Consider the following 21,944-nt stretch of genomic DNA (forward strand, 5'->3'; position numbering starts at 1 on the left):
CTATCACGTTTCTCATTTTACTTCTTATAGGTTCTTTAATAATTTCTGTCCCATTTTACTTCACATGCGTCCTTTAATAATTTTTGTCTGTTGATCTTCTTCAATTTATCAGATCAAACAATCGAAAATTAAAAAAATATGTGAGAAATAAAATAGAATGTGTGAATATCACATTAAAAAAAAAAAAAAAAAAAAAAGGAAAGGGAAAATGGATCAAGAGGGAAGAGTGAGAGATTGGCGTTCTTAGGGCTTTTGTTGGCCGAGTCTGATTTCTTTTCCTGCATTTTTATGGGGTCGGAGGACTGAATTTGACGGGTTTGTTCCGGAAATGGTGGAAACTGAGAGAGAATGAGCGGGTACAGTTTTAGTGGGATTATAATAAAACTGGATTCGGTGGGTACATTTAGTGAAAATTCCCACACACTATTTGCACCCACTTTTTTTTTTCTTTTTACTGTTAAACTTTTCCGCTTGTTTGAGGTTAATTTGACTCACATGAATGCAAAACAATTCAAAATTTTTATTTTAATCAACAATGAAGGAAAAAATTGAGAAAGAGCCTACTCCGTTTTTGAAAAACGAACTACCACTAGACTAGAAGACATTCTCGAATGAGGAAAAGAATCCAATGACTTCAAAAGAATTGAACGAAGAGTTGTATGAGGTGAAAATCTCATGTACGGTTTTGTAGAGTGGCAGTAAAGGTGACTTATCTGTCAACTTCTCCACTATCACTCCCAAAAAACCAAACACAACCTTACGTAAAGATGCCAAAGTACGCTTAACCTCTAAATTTGAAATCACTGCTTATATACTGCTTATATACCTGGTATTGGCCATAATTTACAAGAACATTATGTAGTCTTAGAAAGAGGGGGAAGGGTTAAGGATTTACCGTGAAAACCTAATGCACACAATTCTCTATTGCCACATTGTTAGTGGAAGAGGGGGCATCTAAAATCTAATGATACTACTAAAATCAAACTTAGGGTCTCCTTTTTAATACAAAACCATTCATATGGTGGATTAAGTAAAATATGGGTACACCAATCAGATTATCCCAAATTGATCCCCCTAAAAATCCCTTGTATTCAAGGTTATCAGTTGGGCAACAATGGCAATACATTTCCAAACAATAAATATTTGATCCTGCAGTTTCTTGATAACATTATTAGACGAAATAATCGGAATCGGGGTTGAAAGGAGTAACAGAAAAGGAGGGAGGATGAAAGGTTCACGGCTACGGAGGTTTTGATTTTACTTTGCTGGTGAGCAAGAATCGAGCGCCATTGACAAGTTCCTCCTTAATCATGAACAGAACAGCAGCTGCGAGTACACTTTGTACTATTTTCGTTCCCATCCCTTTGTAGAACCCGTAAAGTCCTTCATACCGAATCATCTTTAAAATAGCATCTGATGTGCCTGAAAGTAAACAAAATAATATGCACCACCTTAATTCATGAACACAAAACTCTTATCTGAAAATACACAGAATTGAAGTTTTGAGGTATTAGTTTCTCAATGTAAAGCATGATTTATGCGGTATAAGAAGCTCGGAAGTTCAAACCTTTATAGTGTTGCCTTTTGTCTCCGTTTGTAACCTGTTTTGCTTGAAGCCTCGACTGCAACAGCACGAGACTTGGTAAGAAACTGAAAGGTTAACGCAACCAAATCCAAGGTAATAATAATACTACATTGTCTCTTCCTGTATGTAGCATGATAGCAGTGTTTTTTCAATTGAAAGGAGCTTAAAAAGTGGAAGACATTTCAGTCGGTCGCAATCCATTCACATTATAACTCAAAGTGTGTATTACTTCGCATAAACAAAGATGTATATGCTAAGTCCTTTACCTTTACGACTAGAAGAGGATATGTCACAACTGTAGCCCCTAGTTTCGCCAAAGCACCAAGAAAAAATATCTAGCAGAATTAGGCAATCTATTAGCTCAGAGGAAAATCAAAAGAGTGAGTAACATAGGTTAGTACTGTAAGTACTCGGGTTAAAGGTTATCATAAAACATTTACTGAAAAGGTTATGATCTAAATGAAACCTAACCTCTAAAGCAGTAACCCCGCTGCTACCCTTCTTATTCAAGGCACGCCTTTGTTTCAGCTTCTTCAACATAGTTTCATACAGCATAAATTGCATGGAAGGATTACTCACCTGTGATCAAAATCAAGAACAATTAGTCGTACTCCCTTAGCCTGTATAAGAATCACTTCTCACATACCATGATCAATGTCGGGAATACACCTCTCCAGAAGCCGAAAACTCCACCTTCATCATAAATTTCCTGAATCTGTTTGTGTCCATATATTGTTATGATAGGGAAAAATTGTGCTGGCACTGAAGCCAAACTTGTGTGAATCAGAAAACCAAATTCTGGAAATCAATAGAACCACTACCGTCCCCCCATGCACGCACAGGTAGGGGACAAAGAATTAAGAATAAAAAAATAACATAATACTAACTGCATGAGTAGTCCCAAAGGGAGGAAGCTCAGCTGCAGCAAGGATTGCTTCATCTGGGGCAGTTGACAGCTCCTGACCGGGCTGGGACTTCTTTGAGGATTTTTTATAAGTCTAACAGTGCAAAATGAGAACAAACAATAAATTAATAACATCAAACTTGTATACTTTGAGTGAGAGATGCATAAGCTCAGTTTGTTAAATTAGCTACACAGAAGGATAAGGTAATTTGGTGAAATTGGTAACTAACATCATAGGCATTTCAAAATTCTGAAATAAGTTCTAAATCCTGGAATGCAGTGCTCTTCAAAGGTCACTTCGTCACTTCTAGCACAAGCATAGATACGGGAAAACAAAACTACCCAAATAAGACATGCAAATATGAACTATCGTGTCACTTGATTTGGAAATTCAAAGAGATTTGAGGCTAATGTCAATTAGCTCTTCATTTTTACCTGCATACGCGTAACAACTACCCATAAAGGATTTGTGAACAGCACATTCACACACCTGCAAGCATAAAATTGTGATGAGATTTTCAGCAATAAATCCATGAAAAAAAAAACTCATAATAAAAAAAATTAAATACTGTAAAAGCTACCAAATCTTTACTGTTCTCTTGATTTTCTTCTTCTTAAAAGCTTTCAGAAAGAGTGAATGCAACTTTTTGAGGAAACGATGCTTTTATAGCTTAGAAAATATTAGGAAACAAACAATGTCTTAAGGCCCATCATCATATAAATAAAGAAATACCCAGATAATGCAGCAACCAAAAGTGAAGAGAGCATTCCAACAGATCCATCACCAACCCCCATCTTCTTCCGTTCAAGTGCAGCAGTTTCAGCCTTGTTCCTGAATATTTGATAGAAATAATAGTAAACACCCTGTACCAATAAAATCGCAAGTAGATAAGAAACCAGACAACCAAATAAAAAATTAATGATGCAGATTTATACAACACAAGGTTTAGTGGTAACGTCCTTTGTCAAAAAAGGCTGTAAGCTGCTCTATATCATGTCAAAGTTCAAACTAAGGAATTTCTGACTCAAAAAACACTACAGAAAGAGCATTAAAATTTATGTAGCTAGTGTTGGGTAAGAACATTGCAATTTAACACTGCCAGTCATTTGTTATTCAGACGACTGCATAAGCATAAAAAAAAAAAAATGCTCAGGGTTGTCTCCTTTTATGTTATATTAGCAGATCAAATGCTTTCACTAATGAGGCAGATCAACACAAATTGTTACCATTACTAACTCGCAGAAAGCATTTACTGCTAATATTGACCTCTTAAACGTTATGAACTATACACATGATTTATCAACTGGACTCAACTTATAAACGCTAATGAATGAAGGATAACTGAGCCAATATGCGTAACATGTTTTGCTTAGGTGTAGTGATGGTCGGGGCCAAAAAGCCAGCCATGGCTCCATCGGTTTGGGCGGCTTCATGCACGCAACCTAGCAATGGAGGCCATATAATTTTGGGATGACACAATTGCATTCACTAGTACTAATCAAGAGAATAACTTAAATCAATGATATCTGCCATTTCATCCTACAGGATTTTGGCCAATCGAAAACCCAAGTTACACCGTTACTCAGATAGTATAAGAGACATCTGTAAATAGGGCCAAACTCCTCTACAGTTTCTCATTAATTCAGTTTCTGCTCCGTTAAAAACTGTTCCAATTTTTCTGCTCTTTCCCATCAATTCTTCGGCTAACAAACAATGAATGTCAACTTTACGCAATATTTTCCTACAAGCACGTATAATTTCACTCACTCCATCCTAGTTTCTAATCATTGTAACAATAAGAACGAAAATACTATTCGAAGAAGTAAAAAAATCCAGCAAAGAGCTAAAGCTTTGCTCACCTGAGATGCTGCCGTCCCCACCAATGATGGCGTCAAACCGCCGTACAACCGTTCCCATCCTTCATTTTTAATAACCTGCACATCAAATTCACACACTGGCAGAATAATCAGATAAAATGAAACATACAGAGAAGTGTGTCCTTTCTTAGATTTTTCCCGTCCATTTTCTCAGCAACCAAACAAGGTAAAAGTTTCGGAATACTCAAAAACGAAGCTGAAATTCGATAAGAGGGATGACCTGACATATTTGCTCAACAGTTCCGAGCTTCTTCTTCTCCTTCTTCAGACCACGGTCTGTTTGTTGGCGTGTATTCACCTGCAGCAGATCAGGACCCAAAATTCAAACAAAAAACAAGGACTATCAAAAGCTAAAGAAAAACAATTACGAAACGAGAAAATTTGTACAGTCTGGAGAGGATATGTGATGAGCTGGGCGATGATCCCGCCGCCAGCTCCGGCGAGGCCATTGATCAAAGCGTCGGACATATTTTCTGGAGAAAATGTTTGTGAAGGTTTCTTATTTTCTCGGGAAACTGTAGCGAGCCATCGAGGGTTATTTTTTTGGAGAGGGTGAGGGCGAAGACTATCTCTGACTTTGGCCTGGTCGAGGTGATGGCACTCGCTATCAGGACCCGCCTCATCGGTTGGTTGTTTCGTTCAAGAAAGCACATGACGTGTTAAAAAAAAAAAACAAATAAAGCACATGACGTTTGGTAGGTGCTTTTGTTTTTGAGTGCAAATCCTTTCAATAAAATTTTCTTTTTTTTCTATTGACATTTTAACTAAAATAATTTCTGAGATTGACATAACTTTTTATTATAATAAAATCGATATAACTGATTCATGATTTTGTCTACCGTCAATCATTTTGATCTTTCGTTAAAAACCTTTGTTAAATAAGGATTAAAATGATAAAAATACCATCAATTTAATAACTATGAGCTAAAATGATTTGACAAAATTGAGTGGATTTTTATCATTTTATCCTTATTGAAAAAATATTTTCTAGTTTAATAGTATAATTGTGACAGCCCGTCTCGGATTTTTCGTATCGTGGGGGTGAAATGACGGTTTTGCCCCTAGTATGGTTGTTTCGTTGTGTGGTTGTTTTTGGGTTTTGTTTGGCTGATTTTGGACCACACACACACCACACTCATTTCCCTTCTCTCTCTGCACTATCCCGAGCCCCTCTCTCTTTCCCTTTCCTATCTTTTTCGTACGGACACACCCAAAACCCTTGAAAACTTCACAGATCGAGGAAACAAGTTACACAGTTGTGCTCGTGAAGTCCTTAGGAGTTCAACCATACCCATTTCAGGTAAGGATACCTTCATTTTCACGTCGAACTCGAGATCCTCGATTTTGGTCATTGTTCATGCACACGTTAATTCTTGTGTTTTTGGGAATTTCAAGCTTGTAGGAAGCTTGGTGAGGTCCTTAGGAGGCTCAGGGTGGTTCATTTGAAGGTTTTGGACGTCGGGATCGTGAGTTGCAGGTTTGGGCGGAGTTGGTGGTGTTTTCCCGGCGAGATTCTGTGGGTTTTAGTGCTTGAAAGTGGTATGGATTTGTTCCTCTTGTTGTAAGCTTCATTTTGGTACCAATTTTGTGAAATTTGGTTGAAAAACGAAGAAGATACGAAGTTTTGAAAATTTCCCGGTTTTTCGGCGCCGGAGGTTGGCCGGAGAAGACGACGGAATATTCCGTCAGTTTGGACAGAATATTCCTAACGGCGTTAACGGAATCCGTCAGAGTTAACGGAGTATTCCTGACGGCGTTAACTGACACCGTTAGTGTGCCAGGCATGTGCCTGCGCGTGGGCGACGCGTGTGGCCGTGCCTTGGCCGGGGCTTGGGGGCGCGTGCGACGTCGAAAAATTATTTTAAAAATATGGGGATGTTCCTGAGGTTGAGTAGATCACATTGGTGTATTCATACACCCCATTTGAGCACTGTATGAGAAGTTATTTCGTATTGTTGGTTATGTGCTTTAAAATTTACGTATTTATAGTTGTTTCGCATATAGGTGAGACCTATCCCGAGGACGAGCGCGGTCACTTAAGGCAAGGGGGTTACGACCCTTCTACATACCAGTGAGTGGGCTTTTGGTTTTCCGTATATACCTATATATTTATGTTTTTCCCAGAAAGTGAAATGAAATGTTTATTTGCTTTTAGGCCATGCATTATGTTTACCCATTTAATTATGCATTATTAGTTGCATATATACATATGTTTGGTGCTGCGGACGCATAGGTAAGTGTCAGGTAAGTTATGGTTTATGTTTAGGTTCAATAGTGATTTGAGATGCATAGAGAGCTCATAACCTGCACCCCCGGTGTTAGTGCTCCCGCCCAGAGTTGGGCATAGTCTTTCACGTGATGTTCACCTCCAGCACCACACGCTCATCTTGGATCCAAGTTAGGTGCACAGTCCTGTCATACAGACCACTTTAGGTGGTTCCGACTCGTAGATGACCCGCGATTATTCGACCAGTCTTCACGTGATCGTAACACTTGAGCGTACTTATTATACACCCAGTCATGTCGTACATACCACTTTAGGTGGTTCCGACTCGTGTACAGGTATAGTCAGTGAGTTGGAGATTTGAGCTCTAGATTTAGTCATACAAGTCACGTTAGGTGACTCCGACTGACAGATTACATGGCATTGTTTGGCATTACCTGAGTACTTGCATTTTATTTCGAGGCATGTGACATGGCATATTTCCGAGCATGATTTATATATATATGTATATATTCTATTTTTCTGGGAAGTATATAGGTTTTACGACGAGGGGTTAGAACTTTGTTTATGAAATGGTTTTCGAAAAGCTTTGTTTTTGCCCACTCACGTTTTTTGTTTTGCGCCCTTCCAAGTTCTAGTTCGGCTAGCGCTTTTGGTGGCTCCCTAGAGGATTTTCCCGGCTTATCTGACATATTATCACCAGTGTAGGACCACATTTGGGTGTGTTTATTTAGTGTTGTTTCTCCCGGACTGCACTAGGTCTTCCATGCTCTGAACTTTGTTCTCACACTTAAGCTTGCACATGTATGTTATTACTTTATGTATAGCTGGGTTTTTATTTATTCGTACTTTTATTATTATTTATTAGCTTCCGCACTGTGCACATGGTTACGTCACTTCCACGTGACGGCCAGCATGCCATGATCTCGATCGGGGTGTGTCAATAATTATTGTTTAAAACATTTTAATAAAATAATACTTAAAATTTTAAAATTGAAATGGAAGACGAGAAAAAGAAATTGGGCTTGAAGAGTTGGGATTGGGTTGTCGCGAATTTGAAAATGGGCATGAGGGTGAAATTTTGGGAATGCGGCTTGAGGTTTAGCTGTGGAATTTGGAAGGGGGTTGCGTTGGGAGTTTGGAGAGAGTGAAGGAAGGAGAATTACAATCGGCTAGAGATCTAAGAAGTGATCGAATTCTAGAATTCTAACCGAAATAAAAATCACAAAAGAAGGCATGGTGGTGAGTTAAAGCTCGGTTTGGCTTATCAGCATTATAATATTATTCTTTTGAAAAATTAAAACAGAATTTAGATATATATTAGAGGTTATTTTAGGAATAATAGTGGTTGAAAAAGTAGCATTCAATTTTTTAACTTTTATGACGGGTGAAATTATAATGTAGATAGGGAAATAAAACATTAGGGTAAGTCTGCCGACACTCTTGTTTTTTTTTTAATATTTTGTTTTTGACCACTCTACCCTTGTTTTTGTTTTTTTAACCATTTTAGCCTTTTTTTTTTTTTGTTAAATGTTATTTATTAGGACTGTGACTCCCCAATAAAAAAAAAATGTGGGAGGTCCTGTGTTTGAGGCTTCGAACTAGTGAGTTTGCTTAACTGTGTGTGAAATTCCCCATAGCCTTTCTAGGCTCGGAAGGGATTGATAACCGTAACTTGCCACCAGTTGTCCCCTCTTTTTAAAAAAATATAAAATAAAAATTAGTGAAACATTTATTAATGTAAAAAATGCTCCTATCTTCTTACAACTTTTAAAAATAACAATTTAATTAAAATTTTGAAAAGAAACAACCACATCCCATAATGGCCTTTTTAATGAATTTATTATTATAATTATTATTAAAAAAAAGTTAGTAAAAAAAATAAAGGATAAAGTATTTAGAAAATAAAATATAGAAGAGATAATTGCCACTCTCGTAAGATAAGTTATATATTTGAGAGTCGTTTGATAACCATCTCATTTTCAAGTTTTAGTTTTAAAAAATGAAAACTACTTTCAAAATTTGGCTTTCAACTTTAAAACTGTAAGTAATTACCAAACGAGTTTTCAGTTTAAAAAAATAAAATAAAAATAAAATAATTATCAAATAACTTTTTAATGTTTTTACTGCTTAAATTAATTGTATGAGAAGCGCTAAAGAAATAGTTTATATCATCCACACAAATAATTTATAAATGACATGATTATTAGTGCATACAAATAAACAACTGCCAAATGGCGTACAAACAAGATGCCAAATCCAGCAGCCAAAAGCTTAAGCAACATGTTGGACCAAAATACTTGTTATTGTTGCTACAAAACGTCATATGCTCATGTTTGTCATTGTCACTGAATTACATACTGATACGTACCAAGTGTTAAGTTTTATGAATCTTTAAAGGTAACATTGTAAGTTGTTGCCATATTCATTAAGGGTTTGTTTGGTAGACTGAATGAGATTGAGCTTTAAGGATGAGATTTTGGGTTACATAATCCATGTGTATGATTGAATTACATAACCTATCGCATTTTTTCCTTATTTCGAATTTGTAGCCAATCCAGCCGGTGATACAATTTTTCTTGCCAAACATTGGCTGGATTACAAGTCCAATTTAATTGAAAATAACTATCACATTCTGTCCACCAAATGAGGCCTAAGATAATTCATCACTTGCACCATTGTAAGCTAATTAACCGCGTGTACTGGATGAGGGCATGAGGCCCAGGGCCCATTACCTTTCCAGTTCATTGGTATCTCCGTCCTTAATTAATGAATTATGAGGGCACGGTCAAACAATTATTAATTGGCACTAAATGGCATGCTAAATTTGTCGTCTTATTCGTCAATTTCTTTTTTAATAAGGTTTAAAAAATGACGAGGGACATGTTTCGCAATGCACGCACTAACACGTATTCGCATATCTTGACCGTTCGTATATGACCCAAAGACGGAAACCGATAATTATTTTTTTAAGAATCTTATTTAAAAGAAAATACTTGGAAAAAAGTTGTAATTGTCATTTTAAGAATGTTTTAAAGACCGTCAAATCTTATCTCGCCTACAAAGCACCTATTTATCTTAGCCGAACAGGGTGAGAATTGTCAAACGTTGTGTCGGGAAACGAAAAGTACAGTACCCAGTCGCCATCTCTTTCTGGTAAGTCAATTGAAATCTGAATATCATGTTTCGTTTTAGGAGGGTGTATTCGATTAGGCATTTAAATTATTGTAAAAGATTTTGCAAGTAGATACGTATTCAATCAAGATCTTAAATGAATTCATAGAAGTTCATGGGTATTCAATCAAGATTTTCAAAGAGTTTATAAAACTTCATAAAAATATGAATGGCTGACACTGATTAGTCTGATTATATAGTGCGATGTAAGCCTTGCATAGAAAAAGCCTCCGTCAATTTTTTTATAACTTAATTTGATTTTATTTATATGTTGCTTTGCATCTCTAATTCTTGCGATTTTTCTTTTTCACATTGGATTTGTATCTCTTATACTCACATTCACATAGCAGTAGAATTTGTGACTGGTAGAACATGATGTCAATCTTCATAAGTTAATTTATTGTGTATTTATATATTTTTTATTTATTTATTTTTTTGGTGTGTAGTACATAATTTTATTTATTTATTTGCAGACAAGGGTCTAATTTTTTATTTTTTGCTTGGTTTTTCTCTGTCATTTTTGTTCTATGCTTTGTATTAGGTCTTTAATTTTTCTATACAGCTTGACCATGGCAAGGACGATAAACAATGATATAGATAACTACAACAGAGCACTGAAGAAGAAAAGGATGACATACAAGGACGATGGACAAGAAAAAAACTCATACTTGGACCAAAAAGTCGTCCTGAGTGTTGACCTCTACCATGCCGAAGGCCTCGACGGCCCTAATTATGGTACAATATGTTGTACTAATAGGGTCTATCAACTTGTATTATGGGTTGAACCAGGTAAAGAGTACGAGTCGAAGTTTGTCTATGGATCGCCAAACCTTAAATGGAATCGACAAGTGAATTTTCAGCTCAACGCCAGTCTTTTAGAATGGGGATCTCTACACGTGGAGATCTTGAGGAAAGACAACTCCGAGCCAGGGACCTCCAATGGGATATCCGGTGTGAGCAGGACTAGAATCCCATTGCCAAAGATCAACCAGAAAAAGGAAGGCAAGTTTGGACTGACAAGAACCGAAGGGCATGTATTGAAAGCCGAAGGACACATTTTTTTGTCGATGAAACTTGGTCAATATATAAGCTTAGATGACTAACCTAGTTAGTTAGATGGTTCATCATGAAATTTGATGAAGGTGAATTCCTTATCTAGATGTACTCGTACAATTTATTTTACCCAAATTCCAGTTTTGGACTTCTCGATACCAAAAAAAAAAAAAAAAAAAAAAACCAAAATTATATGCAGATGATGCTTAAGTACTTTGAAAAAGCAAATTAAATCTAGAATTTTCAATCTCCTATTCTAACCAAAGATCTAAAAACATAATAAAGACGACAAGGGGCATGCAAAATATTTGCGATTATTCATGCACCCAAATAATTTGACATGTAATGATTATAGATAATCTTTATCTAAATTATATTGTTGTAGTAATAGCTTAATATTTTTTTCCAAAGAAGTATGGATACGAAAATTCAATGTAATTACGTACCATTTATACTTGAAATTTATATGGAAATGTTTAGGTAAAATTAATATTTGGGCAGCATATATGGAGAATGCCATCGTATATAGTAATGAATGACGTAATAAATTTTCCAAACAAGTTTCAGATAAAATATTCATGCATCATCCAACAAACAAAATAATCCGTGCATTTTTGTTTATCCAGTCATGTAGTTATCTAATTGCTTGTCAATTGCCCAATAAGTACAATTTATATTCAATTTTATATGTGGAAAATCTTAGGTAAAACATTATTATTGCCACGTAATTTTCCTAATTAGTGAGTGTGACATAGTTGACCAATCACTGTGTATTTTAGACATGAAGTGACCAATCAAAGATTGCCATGTATGAGTGGTCGTTGGCAATGCCTTAAGGTGCGGCCATAGCCAGCATGCCAGACCTAGACGCCAGTATTTCCTATATATACATGCATCAACTTTCATCTTCGACTCATAAACAAACTCTTCTTGTTTTTTTTTTTTTTTCATACAGTTTGGCTGCGACAAGGATGAAATCTTCAGATGAAGAAGAAGAGCACGACTCACACCGGCAAGCCCTAAAGAGGAAATCTGCAGAAGAAGAAGAAGAGAACGACTCATACCAACACGTAGTTTTGAAGGTAACATTGTAAGTTGTTGCCATATTTGTTAAGATAATTCATTACTGGCACCGTTGTAATCTAATTAACCGCGTGTACTGGATCAAGGCATGAGGCCCATGGTCCATCACCTTTCTAGTTCATTGGTACCTTTGTCCTTAATTAATGAATTACGAGAACACGGTCAAACAATTATTAACTGGCACTGAATGACATGATGAATTTGTTGTCTTATTCGTCAATTTCTTTTCTATTAAGGTTTAAAACTGACGAGTACATGTTTATCAATGCACGCACTAGCATGTATTCGCATATCTTGGTTGTTGGTATCTGATCCAACGATGGAAACCTATTTTTTATTTTTTATTTTTAAGAAGCTTATTTAAAAGAAAATACTTGGAAAAAAAGTTGTAACTGTCATTTTAAGAATTATTATTTTAAAGACTGTTAAATCTTATCTTACTTACAAAGCACCTATTTATCTTCGTCGAACAGGGTGAGAGAGTTCTCAAACATTGTGCGGAGAAACAGGAATACACTATTATATCCAGTCCCATCTCTTTTTGGTAAGTCCATTGAAATTTGTATATCGTGTTTTGTTTTAGGAGCGTGTATTTAATTAAAAGTAAATATTTGTTAAAGAGTTTACAAATCCATATGTATTTAATAAAAATTTTAAATGAATCCATAAAAGAACATAGGTAATCAATCAAGATTTTAAAAGAGTTTATAGAACTTCATAAAAATCTGAGTGACCGACATGGATTATGTACTACGATATACCTACACAAGAAGTCTTGCATAGAAATGGCCTCCATCATTCAATTTGTAAATTAATTTGATTTTTTTTTATATGTTGCTTTATATCCCTGATTCTTGTGATTTTTCTTTGTTCATAAGTTAATTTATTTTGTATTTTATTTATTTATTTTAATTTTTCTTCGGCGTGTAGTACCAAATACGTTCAAGTAATTATATTATTTTGCAGAAAAGGGTCTAGCTTTCTTTTTGCTTGGTTTTTCTCTCTCATTTTTGTTCTATCCCTTCTATTAGGTCTTTAATTTTTCTATACAGCTTGACCATGGCAAGGAGGATGAACAATGATGTAGATAACTACAACAGAGCTCTAAAGAAGAAAAGGATGACAAACAAGGATGATGAACAAGAAAAACACTCATACTTGGACCAAAAAGTCGTCCTGAGTGTTGACATCTACCATGCCAAAGGTCTCGATGGCCCTAATTATAGTACGATATGTTGTACTAATAGGGTCTATCAACTTGTCTTACGGGTGGAACCTGGCAAAGAGTACGAGTCGAAGTTTGTCTACAGTTGCCAAACCCTAAACGGAATCTACAAGTGAATTTCCAACTCAGCACCAATCTTTTGGAATGGGGATCTCTACACGTGAAGATCCTGAAGAAAGACGAGTCTGAGCTAGGAACCTCCAATGGGATATCCAGTGTGAGCAGGACTAGAATCCTGTTACCGAAGATGAACCAGAAAAAAAAAAAAAAAGAAAAAAAAAAAGGGAAGTTTGGACTGGTAAAGAGCGAAGGACACTGAAGGCTGAAGGACACCCTTTTTTTTTTTTTTTTTTTTGTCAATGAAACTTGGTCAATATATAAGCTTAGATGAGTAACCTAATTAGTTAGATAGTTCCTCATTAAATCTGATGAGGGTGACTTACTTATCTAGATGTACTCATACAATTTATTTTATCCTAATTGCAATTTTGGACTTCTTGATACAAAAAAAAAAAAAAAAAAAAAGAGCTTTAATGAAAATGGCTTCTCAAAACTTTTAATTAACCAAAACAATCTACAAACTTTAATAAAAATGATTCAAATTTTAATGAAAATGACAAAAGTTTTACATAATAATAATAAAGAAAAAAACAGCCAACACATTCTGACACGCAGAACCACGCGTCACATCACACACATTCACATTCTCTTCCACACTCAACCGTTCAATCTCTTTCTCTCTCTCCCTTTTTCACATATTCCTATCAATTTTTCTCTCTCATTTCACCTCACCCATCCACATCAATTTTTCTTCTTCTTCTTTTTTTCACCTCTCCCCACTCTTCTCTCCCTTTTCACCTCACTCTATAAACAATTTTTTTTATTTGTTTATTTGACTATTCTTTCAATTTTTTAGAACAAACTAAGTAATAATATTACAAGATCAAAAATAAAGAAAATTTTCATTATTCAGCTTTATGAACACTAATACTGTCACTATTTATTAAACAGAAAATTGACTACTTAGAACACTATTTCTTAAACTGAACATTGATTACTTCTTAAACCAAACACTATTTCTTAAACCGAACATTGACTACTTCTTAAATTGAACAATATTTCTTAAACTAAATACTGACTATTTCTTAAACGGAACACTAATACTATCACTACTTCTTAAACTGAACACTGACTATTTCTTAAACTGAACACTGACTATTTCTTAAACTGAACGCTAGTACTATAACTATTTCGTAAACTAAATATTGTCTATTTCTTAAACCAAAAACTAACTATTTCGTAAACTAAACACTGACTATTTCTTAAAATTAAACACTAGCACTATCACTGTTTTTTAAATTGAACACTAAAAGGTTCAAAATTTGATGCTATCTTCTCATTATCATATGAATCACTGACAATAATATTTATATTCTTATAGAGTTAGAATAATGATTTTCACATTCCTATTTGTTCCTTAACATTATTCGAACATTTTATTTGAATTCCCTTTAATTTATTCAATACAAAATTAACAACAAAAGCATAAATGAAAGATCAGAAAAGCTAATGTGCTTTCATTGAGGAAAGTAATCTAATATTTTTTATCTTTAGATTTTAGCTGGTTAGGGTTAAAATTAATAAAGAATTCCATAATTTGAACACAGAGTGATGATGAGATGCTACCCCACGTGTAGGGCTAAGTGGTAGTCATGTATTGATGTTAGCAATATATTTTTTTTATCTCAAATTTCTCTCTCTCTCTCTCTCTCTCTATAAAATTTTTGGGTTTGTTAATGTCAGTTTGAATGAATTTGGTTGGCATTCTCTTTTCTCTCTCTCTCTGAACATTTTCCTTCCCGATGAAATATTTAAAAAGTAATTTGTGTGCTGCTTTTGCACTATTGGTTTTCTGTTGAATTGGTAGATGCTTGCTTTCGCACTGCTAACGTACGCACACGCTTTGGGTTGAATAAGTTTTTTTTTTTTTGTTTTTTTGTTTTTTTGTTTTTTTATCTCTTGTTCTTATCATTAAATAACAGTTATTAGGTGACTTTTGGTTAAAACTCAAAGTTTTGAAATCTTTTTCATTAGTTTTCCTAAAAAAAAAAACTAAAATTATATGCACATGATGCTTAATTAATTTGAACAAGCAAATTAAATCTGGAATTTTCAATCTCCTATGATTGGATAGATTCTAAAGATCTACAAACAGAATTAAGATGCATGTACTCCCTCGAAAAGAAAACACAAGAATTAGAAATAACTAGTAGACGACACATGAGATGCAAAATAGTTGCGATTATGAATATCCGCAATTGTTCATCATATAAATTTGACATGTAAGGATTATAGCTTAATATTTTTTTTCCAAATAAAGTTCAATATGAAATAACTAGTAGACGACAAAAGACATGTTAATATTCACGATTATGAATATTTGCGGTTATTCACTCAAATAAATTTGACATATAATGATTATAGATAACCGTTTATCTAAATTATATTGTTATAGTAATAGATTAATAATTTTTCCAGAGAAGTTTCTTTTTTTGATCGAATTCCAAAGAAGTTTTTTTTTGATCGAATTCCAAAGAAGTTTCAATATGAAATGTTCATGCATTGTGACTTTTTAAGTAACCAACTCCCAATACCTAATTTGTTGTTTGACAAAAAAAAAAAAAAAAACAAAACCTAATTTGTTGTCACCTAGTAATTACGTACCATTTATACTAAAATTTATATGAAAATGTTTAGGTAAAAGTAATATTTGGGCAGCATATATGTGGAGAGTGCTAGCATATATAGTAATGACGTAATAAATTTTCCAAACGAGTTTCACACAAAATATTCATGCATCTATCAACAAACAAAAAAAATGCTGAATTTTATTTTATCCAGTCAAGTAATTAAATTACGTAATTGCTTGTTAGCCAATAAGTACAATTTATATGCTGCTTGACGGTGGACATGAGTAGGTTGAATTCCCCGTAACCTCTTCGAGCCCGAAAATAGTAAATAATCGTGATTCGCTACTAGTTGTCCTCCTTTAAAAAAAAAAATAAAAAAAAAAAAACTATTGCCAGTTAGTACGTTGGTCTAATTATATTCTTCTTCACTTGTAAGTGAGAGGTCTTATGTTCGACTTTCGTCAAAAGCGATTTTGAACCACATTATTGCTTGCCAACCTAAGCTCATCCCCTCCTCTTAGTGTATATAATATCAATTGTTTAAAAAATAATAATAACTATTACAAACTGAAAAGTTCTTAATCCCTAAGCATCCCACCACCACCTTTGAGGACTCATTTATGAGCTTTAGAGGAATATTCAAGTCCCTAAAAGAATATTATCTATAATGAAAATTCCTTATAATATAATCCCTAAATATAGGGACTAAAATGTTAAGAAATTATTATTGATTTCATTGAAATATTATAAACATTGTTAAAAAAAAAAAAAAAAAAAAAAAAACTATCTCTACCATTGATTTTTCAAGAATTAAAAAAAAATAAAAAAGACAAATGAGAAGTTGCCCCACTTGGGTGGATTCAAAAAACAAAGAAAAAAAACATAATTAGCAACACTATTCCTACTCAAATTTAATATGGAGTCCGCTATTTGAGTTGCTATGTGTAGTCCTCATATTTGAGAATTCTTTTGAGGTATCTGGAAAGTTTCTATTTATTGAGATACTTTGAGGACTTCAATTCCGACCCATTAGAAGTCATTTGTCCCTATATTTAGGGACTATGCAGTGAGAGCACTTCTAGTGTAGGAAGGCCCCCTAGGCCAATTGCCTATCGAATCCCCTCCAGTGAATAGTAACTGTCTTTAATGAACAGTAATTACCTTTTGTATCTCCACCCCTAACTAAATAGCCATGACAATAGGCAATAAAATATTAGTATTTTTTATTTTATAAAATAATAAAAAATTATTTTATTTGTAATTTCGGATATGATTTTTAATTTGTTTCGTTGCACCACGTGTCATTATCCGAAAGGACAATTTTTGGTGATAGATTTCAATAAGATTTTTATCCAATGTCATTGTGCCACATGTCGTTACCTTTTCAGAATTGTTGAGGATAGATTCCGATAAAATTTTTAACAAATCCCGTCATGCCACGTGTCACAGTATGCTTACAATCTTTGAGAAAGTATGAAATTGTGATGTAAGGTGGAAGATAATTATAAGGTATTTATAGAAAAATAAAATCTTTTTTTTTTTAATTTTTTTTTTAATTTTTTACATTTTTTATTAACTTAATTAATTTATGCCGTTGGATTAAAGAAAAATTGAAATCCAACCCTTTATATTGTGCCATGTGGCACAACAGTAACATATCAAAATTTTCTTTCTTTTTTTTATTTTTTTATTTTAAAGGCGAATAACGTGGACCGTTGATCCGGAATCCAACGACTGAGATTGTGCCACATCATCTAGCCGTTGGGGGTGGTTTGAATTTTTTTGGACCGTTGGAAATCCAACGGTCCAAAAAAAAAATCTGATGAAATCCAATGGCTTTGAGGGTGCCATGTGGCACCCACAACGGTAACATATTTGAATTCAAACCGCACGCCCCACTGACTGAAATCTGGTCGGTGACTCACCCCACGCGCGCGCGTGTGATGCACGCGCGCATGACATAAATTTTTTTTATAACGTGTCTGACATCAGTCTTGCATCAAAAAACCCTCAAGCGCTTGACTTTGAACTCCTGGCTCCCCTCTCCCACGGCCCCCTTAATCCAATTGCCCACATGGGCTGGAGCAAGGAATGGAGACGATTGGTTTAATTCGGTCCCCTGTCCACCGGGCTATCCCTTCCGCTGGACTTGCCCTGCTAAGGACTCCTTTACAGTTGAGAAGCGCGTTTACTCTCGGTAATTTTAATATTTACTTTTTGCTAAGAAAGTTACTATATAAAGGAAGGTATATTATCGTCATCATACCAATTAGCACCATCCCCCGCAACAAAGCAACAATCCCATCAATCCTTCTTACCCAATATAATAGGGACCCTCAGCACCATCCCCACTAGCGCACGTTAGCACAGAGACGCCTAATCCCATGGCTTCCTCCCGCCCTCCGCCGCAGAAGCCTCTCGATCTCGACCTCACGATCGTCTCCGCCAAGCATCTCAAGAACGTCAACTGGAAGAACGGCGACCTCAAGCCCTACGCCGTCTTCTGGGTAGACCCCGACCGCCGGCTCGCCACCAAGTCCGACGACTCCGGCTCCACCCGCCCGGTCTGGAACGAGCGATTCACCGTCCCGCTCACCCTGTCCCTCCACGACTCCTTCCTCACCCTCGAAATCTTCCACTCCAAACCCTCCGACACTCCCAAGCCCTTAGTCGGCACTCTCAGGGTCCCACTCAAGGACCTGCCCGATCAGGACGACTCGACCCGAATCCGGACCTTCCAGCTCGTCCGTCCCTCCGGCCGTCCCCAGGGCAAGATCCGTGTTAAGCTTGCCGTTCGAGAACGACCTTTGCCGCCAGATTACCATATTAGCCCTCCTCCTAGCTACTTTTACGGAGGTGCCTCTATGCCCCCACCGCCTGTTCGCGACTTCAGGTCATACTCGCCGTCGCCGTACAGCTCTACTTTACCAGCATCCGCTCCTAGTCCGTCGGCTTCGCCACCGCCTTACCATTACAGCTCCTATTCCGATCCGTACTCGGGTTACTATCCAGCGTACTACTCCAGTGCGCCACCGCCTCCACCAAGGCCGTTCTTCGACCGACCGGTGAACTATGGCGGGCCTAGTGGGCCTTCAGCGCCATTGGACTACTCGAATTATGATCAGAATCAGAAGCCCAAGAGTGGGAAGATGGGATTGGGCACCGGATTGGCTGTGGGCGCTGTGGCCGGAGGTCTTGGTGCAGTGGCATTGGATGAGGGGTTGAGGTACGAAGAAGATAAGGTTGCACAGAGGGTGGAGAATGACCTGCGCGAGCGTGACGATTACAGCAATTATCGTGCAGATTATTGATTGAATCGGGGTTTAGCCGTTTTGGTATGGTTTAATTACTAAAGCGCAATGTTAATTTGCCGGTTCACGGTGTATATGTATATATGTTTTTATGTGGAATTTGGTTTGGGGCTTTTGGATTGCTGAATGAATTAAGACAAGGGTTGAAACTTTAATGTTAAGTCGGTGTTTTATTTGATGGAATGAGTGTTTATGTATCTTGGAACGAATTGTGTGATTGATCATCTTGGAACGAATTGTGCGTTTGATCATTCTTGGAACGAATTGTGCGTTTGATCATTCTTGGAACGAATTGTGTGATTGATCATTTTAGAATGAATAGCGGGATTGATTGTCTTGGAATGAAATGCATGATTCGTCTTGGAATGAATTGCGTGATTGATCATCTTGGAATGAATTGTGCATTTGATCATTCTTGGAACGAATTGTGTGATTAATCATATTAGAATGAATAGCGGGATTGATTGTCTTGGGATGGAAATGCATGATTCGTGTTGGAATGAATTGCGTGATTGATCATCTTGGAATGAATTGTGTGATTGATCACAAGTAGTTGGTACAGTTCCAGGTTTGGTTGATTGGTTTACTAGCGTTTTGAGCTAAAGGATCATGTTTCAGGAGGGGTTTGGTATTTTATGTCCCAGGAGCATGTTGAAAATTTAAATAGAGTAGTTTTTAGAATGAAAGCACCATTTGGAATTAAGAAGAATGCCAGCCATAGTCGGCGATGAGCTTAGGCTGATTGAGTTCTTTTTATGGAGCTTAGTTAGATTTTTATCCTTGCAACTATGTTAGATTTCTCTGTATGGATTCTATGGAACCACGGCTAAATATCTCTTGCATTCTTTTCTTTGGATCTTAATCGAGTTGTTTAGATGACAATGGTATATGATTAAAGGTTATCTTAGAGACCGATTTATAACCATTTCGTTTTTAGTTTTTAGTTTTCCTCGTTTTGTTAGAGATGAAAGAGAAGTACATTAGAGAAAAGAAAGATGAAGAAGGGCAGAGGAATGATGACGAGAGGGGTGTGGAAAATGTATTTTGAATGGTACACAAGAAAGAAAACGAAAAACTGAAAACGGATAGTTATCAAACGGACCCGTAAATTTTCTTCTTTCTACAACTGTCCTTATAGGTGGTGCAGGAAGGGCTTTCTATGCTTTTTGATATTTGACAGTGATGGATTGGTTCAAGGTTTCTGAAACCTTTCCTATTCTCTTCCCTTTGTGTTTCTTGATTTTCCGTTGCTGCAAATGTTTCTTGATTTCTTGTGTACTTGTTCGAGTTTTTGTGATTGACATTAGGGTACGGGTTGGTTTTTACAATATTAACTGTTGGAATCATTCCATGCCTTAGAATCCTAAAAGCCTTTTCAACCTTATGGAGTCCAGTCGACTACGTATGGAGTCCATACCTTTCTCGGTCTTTTGACTAAGATCAAGTGTAGCGGTAAAAAGACACTTCCACGGCATGTAAAACGGTTTGCTTGCCCATAGAGGAGACGATGAAAAGCTTGGGATCCTTGGCCATACATTAACTGGAGTTCTCTTCTCAGTGCATCTGTTATGCTGAGTAACAAATTGGGATGGCTTTATGCCAGAGATACCAAAGTTTAGATGAAAGGATATTGCTTTCTTGCAAAGAAAGTTATCTTTCAAGTTTGAAGGTGCAAAAAATACTGCCCGGAAGAGCTGACGCTTTCTCAGGCCTTGTCCTTCACCTTTTTCCCCTCGTCAAAACTAGAATTGGATCCTCTCCTGAGCAAAGGCTCGGGATCCTCCTGACCCACTAACATGGGTCATTGGATTTTGATCCAACGGTTACAATTATAATAACTTTAGAGGGGCCCCTTGTTTGTAGCTATTGGATCAAAATCCAACGGCCCGTCTTATTAGGTTAGGAGGATCTCGAGCCTTTGCTCAGGAGAGGACCAAATTCCGTCAAAACAATGTCCAAAGCGCGAATTGTAGCACCTCTTTTCGGTTTACTTTGCTAACTTCTCATGATCTTGTCGAGTCAGTGGAGGCTCTAAGATCCAATATGAGGATGAAGAGTTGGGGGACTATTGTGCTAGTTATACTGACTAGGATTTTGCAGATGCCGATCGTCTGTCGGAGAAGGCAAGGGAGGAAGGAGCGGTGAGATGGGTGACTAAGGAGGAGGATTTTGAATCCTTGAATTGACGACAAACAACGTATGGATCAAATATTAACAACATATTGGCACAACACTGACGGCATTTCGATCGACTACTGACATGTATCAATCGAGTACTGGTGACATATTGATCGAGTATTGGTGTAATATCGACTGAATACAAATGATAATATGGGCAAGATACACTCTCGAGTTATAACTTTTTGTACTGAATCATTTTAACCCTGTTTATTTTTTATTTTTTGTACACAAATATATTTACATTAAGAGAACGGAGTAATAAATTGATACCTTAGTTATAATCCATAAAAATTAAAGTTAAGACTACTCACTTACAAGTAAAGACTAATATTATTAGATCGCACAACTAATTAGCTTTAACGTCTAATTTATGTACCCACATTTTGTTTCCCGTTTTAAACTCTCAGTGTAAAAGTAACTAAGCCGACATAGCCACCTTACGTATCTGAGCCCAAAACCAAATGAACATTCTATTTTGGGCGTAGCCAAATGGGCTTATCATCAGAAAGCAGACTCGACACACAAACCATGTGATTGTCAAGCCCATCTTATTAAATGTACTATTATTTTTCTTGGCCCTCGCAAAACTCAACATAAAGAAAGGGATAGTATTGCCATTTTTTTCTTTCAAACAAA

The 21,944-nt window shown here is 36.2% G+C and overlaps 3 protein-coding genes across 5 annotated transcripts; 2 read left to right on the forward strand and 1 right to left on the reverse strand.

Annotated features, from left to right (window-relative positions):
• Nucleotides 1–953: 953 nt before the first annotated feature.
• LOC103936388 (peroxisomal nicotinamide adenine dinucleotide carrier-like) lies at nucleotides 954–4,964 on the reverse strand. 2 transcript variants are annotated; one of them, XM_009346231.3, is made up of 11 exons: nucleotides 4,755–4,964; nucleotides 4,588–4,665; nucleotides 4,350–4,424; nucleotides 3,223–3,353; nucleotides 2,925–2,979; nucleotides 2,473–2,583; nucleotides 2,232–2,300; nucleotides 2,057–2,164; nucleotides 1,852–1,920; nucleotides 1,568–1,622; nucleotides 954–1,422 (listed from the first exon to the last, which is right to left on the reverse strand). In XM_009346231.3, exons 1-11 carry the CDS (start codon nucleotides 4,833–4,835, stop codon nucleotides 1,241–1,243), a joined length of 1,014 nt encoding a protein of 337 aa, XP_009344506.1. In that variant the 5' UTR covers nucleotides 4,836–4,964; the 3' UTR covers nucleotides 954–1,240. The 2 variants fall into 2 exon arrangements, with proteins under 2 accessions (XP_009344506.1, XP_048446355.1); XM_048590398.1 differs by having other exon boundaries at nucleotides 4,350–4,444; nucleotides 4,755–4,826.
• Nucleotides 4,965–11,737: 6,773 nt separating this feature from the next.
• Nucleotides 11,738–13,922, forward strand: LOC108866417. 2 transcript variants are annotated; one of them, XM_048590852.1, is made up of 3 exons: nucleotides 11,738–11,900; nucleotides 12,375–12,445; nucleotides 12,933–13,922. In XM_048590852.1, the coding sequence occupies exons 1-3, from the start codon at nucleotides 11,790–11,792 to the stop codon at nucleotides 13,240–13,242; spliced, it is 492 nt and encodes a 163-aa protein (XP_048446809.1). In that variant the 5' UTR covers nucleotides 11,738–11,789; the 3' UTR covers nucleotides 13,243–13,922. The 2 variants fall into 2 exon arrangements, with proteins under 2 accessions (XP_048446809.1, XP_048446810.1); XM_048590853.1 differs by having other exon boundaries at nucleotides 12,954–13,922.
• A 4,251-nt stretch (nucleotides 13,923–18,173) lies between these two features.
• Nucleotides 18,174–19,305, forward strand: LOC103936400 (leucine-rich repeat extensin-like protein 1). Its single transcript, XM_048590765.1, has one exon. The coding sequence runs from the start codon at nucleotides 18,201–18,203 to the stop codon at nucleotides 19,125–19,127; it is 927 nt and encodes a 308-aa protein (XP_048446722.1). The 5' UTR covers nucleotides 18,174–18,200; the 3' UTR covers nucleotides 19,128–19,305.
• The last annotated feature ends 2,639 nt before the right edge of the window (nucleotides 19,306–21,944 follow it).

Source organism: the organism of the source record quoted next, unplaced genomic scaffold (assembly GCF_019419815.1).
Source record: "Pyrus x bretschneideri cultivar Hongxiangsu unplaced genomic scaffold, Pyrus_bretschneideri_v1 Contig32, whole genome shotgun sequence".
In the NCBI taxonomy this organism is placed as follows: Eukaryota; Viridiplantae; Streptophyta; class Magnoliopsida; order Rosales; family Rosaceae; genus Pyrus; species Pyrus x bretschneideri.